Source organism: Coregonus lavaretus (genome assembly GCF_964263955.1).
Source record: "Coregonus lavaretus genome assembly, chromosome: 3".
Taxonomy (NCBI): Eukaryota; Metazoa; Chordata; class Actinopteri; order Salmoniformes; family Salmonidae; genus Coregonus; species Coregonus lavaretus.
In genome coordinates, this window is record NC_139990.1 from 70511233 (window position 1) to 70518771 (window position 7539).

At 41.8% G+C, this 7539-nt stretch overlaps 1 protein-coding gene across 1 annotated transcript in view; it reads left to right on the forward strand.

Moving 5' to 3' along the window:
• Positions 1-5630, forward strand: part of LOC311109796 (zinc finger protein 236-like) — a 78406-nt gene extending 72776 nt beyond the window's left edge. The window contains exon 32 of the mRNA XM_084152789.1: positions 5452-5630. Within this exon, the coding sequence (XP_084008915.1) occupies positions 5452-5594 (143 nt within the window). The 3' untranslated portion in view covers positions 5595-5630. The remainder of the gene's footprint in view (positions 1-5451) is intronic.
• Positions 5631-7539: the final 1909 nt, after the last annotated feature.

Below are 7539 nucleotides of genomic sequence, written 5' to 3' on the forward strand. Positions count from 1 at the left end.
AAACAAGGAATATGCAACTCTTGTCAGTAACTTTTTGTGACAAAGCGCTTATTACAGTGGCAAATATTTGAACAGAATTTACAATTTTCAATGGAATATTGTGTTGGATGTTGGTGTTAGGAATATGCAACTCTGTCACTAACTTTTTGTGATATATAGCGCTTCTAATACCATGGTAAATATGTGAATAGGGCTTATTTTCACAAATTATTAATTTGACATTGTAATTGATTAATCCTCGTTATAAATTGGGTGGTTCGGGCCCTGAATGCTGATTGGCTGACTGCCTTGGTATATCAGACCGTATACCATGGGTATGACAAAACATGTATTTTTACTGCTCTAATTACGTTGGTAACCAGTTTATAATAGCAATAAGGCACCTTGAGGGTTTGTGGTATATGGCCAATATACCACAGCTAAGGGCTGTATCCAGGCACTCAGCGTTGCATCGTGCATAAGAACAGCCCTTAGCCGTGGTATATTGGCCATATACCACACCCCCTCGGGCCTTATAGCTTAATTATGCCAGTGGATTGTCTGTTTAAAGAGCTGAGGAGGAGAGTCTGAATGGCAGTCTGAATAAAGTCAGTCATCTTTACATTGAATACGATTCCTGGATGTGTCAAGACAGTGATTAACTAACTGATAGGTGTGTGTGTGTGTGTGTGTGTTCGTAAGCACGGGCGACTGTGTGTGTATGCGTATTTGGAGTGTCAGTGTGTGTGTGTGTGTGGGGGTGAGTGCGAGCATCAGTCCTTGCCCACTTATAGGGGAAGGCTAGCTCATTTTTTTAAAGGCGATTTCTAACAAACGTTCACCTGCAGACGTGTTTGGATGATTGACAATAGCTATTTTATTGAGAGAGTCTGAGAGATGGACAGTAAAATTGAGTGAGTTCATTCAATAGATCGAATGGGCTTAATAATGGAACCTTGCTGTGACGCACTCTCCCATTAGTGCCTGTTTGGTTCTGTATACCTCCATTTAAACATTTGATTGTTAGTACAAAGGAAATGGCCTCTGCTGAACTGACTCAAGGCTAACTCTCTCATGTCTATTGATGGATCCCAGACACAAAGGCTCTGTCTCGACTGCTTAAAACATCTGTCCTCACCACCTCCTCTTCATCTGCACTGATTGGAAAAACAATATGGATGAAGGCAACTCATCCTCCTCAGGCTGACTCATCATCACCTTGTCAATTCTTCCCGATCAATGCATCGAAGGAGAGGAGGCGAGGAGAGGATTTTTTTTAGATAATTAAAAAAGAGCTCTGGTGTAATTTCACCTGGCACTCACCCCTTCCTCTAACTTACCTCACAGGTGATAAATGCATTGTGTGTTGCACTGTACTTTTTCATTCTTAAACTCTGAAACTTAAGGAACGTTCATGAGTAACTTTGTCCCTCTCACTCTGTCCTCTCTCTTTCTCCCTCTCTCTCTCTCTCTCTCTCGCTCTTTCACTCTCCTCTCTCTCTGCGTCTTTGTCTCCCTCTGTCTCTCTCTGTCCTTCTGTCTCTCTCTCTCAATTCAATTCAATTTAAGGGCTTTATTGGCATGGGAAACATATGTTAACATTGCCAAAGCAAGTCAAGTAGATAATAAACAAAAGTGAAATAAACAATACAAATTAACAGTAAACATAACACTCACAAAAGTTCCAAAAGAATAAAGACATTTCAAATGTAATTATGTGCAAATACCCATCTCTCTCTCTCTCTCTCTCTCTCTCTCTCTCTCTCTCTCTCTCTCTCTCTCGCTCTCGCTCTCGCTCTCTCTCTCTCAATTCAATTCAATTTGCTTTATTGGCATGACGTAACTATGTACATATTGCCAAAGCTTACTTTGGAGATTTACAATATTAACATAATAAAATAAAAATAATCAATATTGTCAATGGGACAACAGTAACAACAATAACCAAGGGTCAAAATAACCATTGAACAATAACAATATAGAGGACATGTGCAGGTTGGTTGGTCTGTCAGACACTGTCCCTCATCTTATGACAGGCAGAAATGTAGTGCGCTGCCAACCCACAGCTCTCTGCGTCCTCCCCCAACAGGACGGGTAGTCTATTCTCATCAGAGAGGTCTTTCATCTGCACTGATTGGAAAAACAATATGGATGAAGGCAACTCATCCTCCTCAGGCTGACTCATCATCACCTTGTCAATTCTTCCAGATCAATGCATCGAAGGAGAGGAGGCGAGGAGAGGATTTTTTTAGAAAATTTAAAAAGAGCTCTGGTATAATTTCACCTGTCACTCACCCCTTCCTCTAACTTACCTCACAGGTGATAAATGCATTGTGTGTTGCACTGTACTTTTTCATTCTTAAACTCTGAAACTTAACCTAAAGAGTTCCCTTGACACTCTCTCTCCATTCTAAAAGGAACGTTCATGAGTAACTTTGTCCCTCTCACTCTGTCCTCTCTCTTTCTCCCTCTCTCTCTCTCGCTCTTTCACTCTGTCCTCTCTCTTTCTCCCTCTCTCTCTCTCGCTCTTTCACTCTCTCCTCTCTCTCTCTGTCCTGTCTCTCTCTCTCTTTCTCTCAATTCAATTCAATTTAAGGGCTTTATTGGCATGGGAAACATACAGTGGGGAGAATAAGTATTTGATACACTGCCGATTTTGCAGGTTTTCCTACTTACAAAGCATGTAGAGGTCTGTAATTTTTATCATAGGTACACTTCAACTGTGAGAGATGGAATCTAAAACAAAAATCCAGAAAATCACATTGTATGATTTTTAAGTAATTAATTTGCATTTTATTGCATGACATAAGTATTTGATCACCTACCAACCAGTAAGAATTCCGGCTCTCACAGACCTGTTAGTTTTTATTTAAGAAGCCTTCCTGTTCTCCACTCATTACCTGTATTAACTGCACCTGTTTGAACTCGTTACCTGTATAAAAGACACCTGTCCACACACTCAATCAAACAGACTCCAACCTCTCCACAATGGCCAAGACTAGTGAGCTGTGTAAGGACATCAGGGATAAAATTGTAGACCTGCACAAGGCTGGGATGGGCTACAGGACAATAGGCAAGAAGCTTGGTGAGAAGGCAACAACTGTTGGCGCAATTATTAGAAAATGGAAGAAGTTCAAGATGACGGTCAATCACCCTCGGTCTGGGGCTCCATGCAAGATCTCACCTCGTGGGGCATCAATGATCATGAGGAAGGTGAGGGATCAGCCCAGAACTACACGGCAGGACCTGGTCAATGACCTGAAGAGAGCTGGGACCACAGTCTCAAAGAAAACCATTAGTAACACACTACGCCGTCATGGATTAAAATCCTGCAGCGCACGCAAGGTCCCCCTGCTCAAGCCAGCGCATGTCCAGGCCCGTCTGAAGTTTGCCAATGACCATCTGGATGATCCAGAGGAGGAATGGGAGAAGGTCATGTGGTCTGATGAGACAAAAATAGAGCTTTTTGGTCTAAACTCCACTCGCCGTGTTTGGAGGAAGAAGAAGGATGAGTACAACCCCAAGAACACCATCCCAACCGTGAAGCATGGAGGTGGAAACATCATTCTTTGGGGATGCTTTTCTGCAAATGGGACAGGACGACTGCACCGTATTGAGGGGAGGATGGATGGGGCCATGTATCGCGAGATCTTGGCCAACAACCTCCTTCCCTCAGTAAGAGCATTGAAGGTGGGTTGTGGCTGGGTCTTCCAGCATGACAACAACCCGAAACACACAGCCAGGGCAACTAAGGAGTGGCTCCGTAAGAAGCATCTCAAGGTCCTGGAGTAGCCTAGCCAGTCTCCAGACCTGAACCCAATAGAACATCTTTGGAGGGAGCTGAAAGTCCGTATTGCCCAGCGACAGCCCCGAAACCTGAAGGATCTGGAGAAGGTCTGTATGGAGGAGTGGGCCAAAATCCCTACTGCAGTGTGTGCAAACATGGTCAAGACCTACAGGAAACGTATGATCTCTGTAATTGCAAACAAAGGTTTCTGTACCAAATATTAAGTTCTGCTTTTCTGATATATCAAATACTTATGTCATGCAATAAAATGCAAATTAATTACTTAAAAATCATACAATGTGATTTTCTGGATTTTTGTTTTAGATTCCGTCTCTCACAGAAGTGTACCTATGATAAAAACTACAGACCTCTACATGCTTTGTAAGTAGGAAAACCTGCAAAATCGGTAGTGTATCAAATACTTGTTCTCCCCACTGTATGTTAACATTGCCAAAGCAAGTCAAGTAGATAATAAACAAAAGTGAAATAAACAATAAAAATTAACAGTAAACATAACACTCACAAAAGTTCCAAAAGAATAAAGACATTTCAAATGTAATTATGTGCAAATACCCATCTCTCTCTCTCTCAATTCAATTTGCTTTATTGGCATGATGTAACAATGTACATATTGCCAAAGCTTACTTTGGAGGTTTACATTATTAACATAATGAAATTTATATAATCAATATTGTCAATGGGACAACGGTAACAACAATAACCAAGGGTCAAAATAACCATTGAACAATAACAATATAGAGGACATGTGCAGGTTGGTTGGTCTGTCAGACACTGTCCCTCATCTTATGACAGGCATAAATGTAGTGTGCTGCCAACCCACAGCTCTCTGCGTCCTCCCCCAACAGGACGGGTAGTCTATTCTCATCAGAGAGGTCTTTGAAACCTTGAAAAATTGTTTCAAATTTGGGGAAATGACACATTCTAATTGTTTTATATTTTTGACATTTTGTCAGGAAATGCAGCTCTGTCTCAGGTTCTGCTGTGGTGCAGTTGTTGCACAGCCTTTCCTCTACAGGGAGCCAGGTTTTCCTGTGTCTACCCTTCTCAATGGCAAGGCTGTGTTCACTGAGCTTGTACTTTGTCAAGGGTTTTCTAAGGTTTTGATCAGTAACCATGGTCAAATAGTTAGCCACGGTGTACTGTCGATTTAGGGCCAGGTAGCACTGCATTTTACTTTGTGCTTGTGTTACCCAATAAGCAATGTAGTTTTGTTTTGACTGTGTTGTAATTTGGTTTATTCTGATTGATTGGATGTTCTGGTCCTGAGGCTTCAATGTGTTAGTAGAACAGGTTTGTGAACTCAGCCCCAGGACCAGCTGGATGAGGGGACTCTTTTCTTTGCTCAGCTCTTGGCATTGCAGGGCTTGGTAATGATATGAGAGGGGGTCACTGTATTTTAGATGTTTCCAAAACTTAATTGCTCTTTTTTGATTTTTTATTATTAGTGGATATTGGCCTAATTCTGCCCTGCATGCATAGTTTATGGTTTTCCTCTGGACATCTCTCTCTCTCTCTCTCTCTCTCTCTCTCTCTCTCTCTCTCTCTCTCTCTCTCTCTCTCTCTCTCTCTCTCTCTCTCTATCTCTCTATCTCTCTCTCTCTCTCTCTCTCTATCTATCTATCTATCTATCTATCTATCTATGTCTCTCTTTCTCTTGGACACAGGTCCCGATCGGACCCAGGTGGTGACGTTGGAGCAGGGGACAGAGACGGAGGTGGATGTCGCTCCAGAGCTGAACGACATGGAAGAGGTTGTACAGGAGTCTTCTGGAGACTGGCAGTGTGGCATTCCCAACGTCTTCCCTTAGCTCCCAACTCAGAATTGAATTGACCATCCCGGTTCATCCCAGCATAAACTCTTTACTAGGAGTCTGATGATACAAAGTACTGATTTTACCACTAAGTAGGTGTGGAAAAACATTCCACTCTGATCAACCCCCTCCTTTTCTCATGCCCCCAAAGCTTTTTAATAGAGTTGGACAGTTCTGCACTTTTTCTAAAGCATGTCCAAGGTGATGTTGCCATTAAAATACTGAAAACAGAAAGCGTGTGTGGCCGTATCTACACGCATTGGGTCTTAGCAGCAGCTGTTTCTGCCTGTTTCTCTTGTCCTCAGATAAGCATTAAAGGGGCAATCTGTGATTGCTACATCCATTTTTTTTACTTTTAAATTCATGATATATACCCAGTGATTCTTGAAGAGTATAACTTAAAAATGCCTCATGAGCTTAGTTCAGTTTGTTCCTTTTTGTTTGTAAAAAAGTGCAATTGTAAACAAACATTGTATGCCTCAACATGGTTAAAACTATCATTTTGATATCATGGTTTGCATCTATAGCTCTGTCTTATGAATTTGAGAGTGGTTACATTTCTCCAGCCCCATCCCTCAGCTATTTACCAAATCAGTGGCGGGGTGCCCGCTTTTATTATTGTTTGAACTGCAGATTGTCCCTTTAAAGGCAGAGAACTGGTCCTTCCATTGACTAAATTGCTGTTATCTGGTTTCAGCCTGCGCTCTGATTCTCATTAGTATGAATCCATTATGAGATGTTTTAGTCAATAATCAGTTTTAGTAATCAGACGCTGACCTCACAGTACAGTTCACCAGTCGGGGCTGTAGCTAGCTGAGGTAGGTTGGTTCCTAGACTGTTGTTTACTCTGTTTGCCAATAAGAGAAGCAAACACTATAGATCTGCATGGCTGCACTGTCAGTCCTGTGGTACTGATTGATGTCTCCCTGTAGAGTAGTATAACCACTCACAAGCCCCATCCAGAAACAGCTTCCTAGCGCCTACCCCCCTAGGCACCCGTGTAGATCTGAAGTCGATAAATCAATCAATTAAATGCATTTTAAAGCCTTTTTTACCTCAGCAGTAGTCTGTCACAAACTGCTTTATATGACCTAATACGGACTGGAGCCTAGCAACCAGAAGGAACTTTGGGGTAGGTATAAGCGATAGTGTAGGAACTCCACCTTGCCCTCTGAAAGGCTAGATGAAGTATTAGCCTTATTGCTTATTCCTATCCAATCATTTCCGATCTACACAAGTGTTTAACGGGCAGGGTCTAGGGGTTGTTTCTAGACGGGGAACTCTATCACTCCCGTGCTCCCTCAGGGCAGCTCCACAAACTGCAATCAGGCCACTATTAACTGTTTGACAGCTGAGCTGTGCTTTAACAGGCACACACACATTAGAGTGCTTTATGTGCAGTTTACCAGAAAAAAAAACATTTCTTTTTAAAATCACATATTTTTGCATATTTATGCTATACCCTTTTGTAAAAGGCAAGCTAAAAAGTGACGTGTGTTTTGTTCTTGATGATTTTGTTGTAAAAAAAGAAGAAAAAAAAAAAAAAGAAGAAGAAAAAAAAAACAGTTGAAGGTAGCCTTGAATGGTGAGACTATAAATGCTAAGGGTCGTATGGATCAGACCTGGGTTCAAATACGCTACTATTTGAAATCGTTCAAATACTTTTAGCATTTGATTTAGTCTGCCTGGAGTGCCAGATGGGCGGGTTTGCAGAATGCAATCATGCGACGGACTACTCTATAGGTTTCATTGTGCCAGGAAAGCTCGATCAAGCCCAGATAAAGTATAATGATTTCGAATAGTATTTTAACCTAGGTCTGGTGTGGATCCCTCTCTTCTGAAATGTTATGCCTGTAATTTTGGCAATGATGATGACCTGTGATACCACTGTTATTGGCTGCTGTATGAGGGCTTCAGGGGTTGACTCTCCACATTCACAATG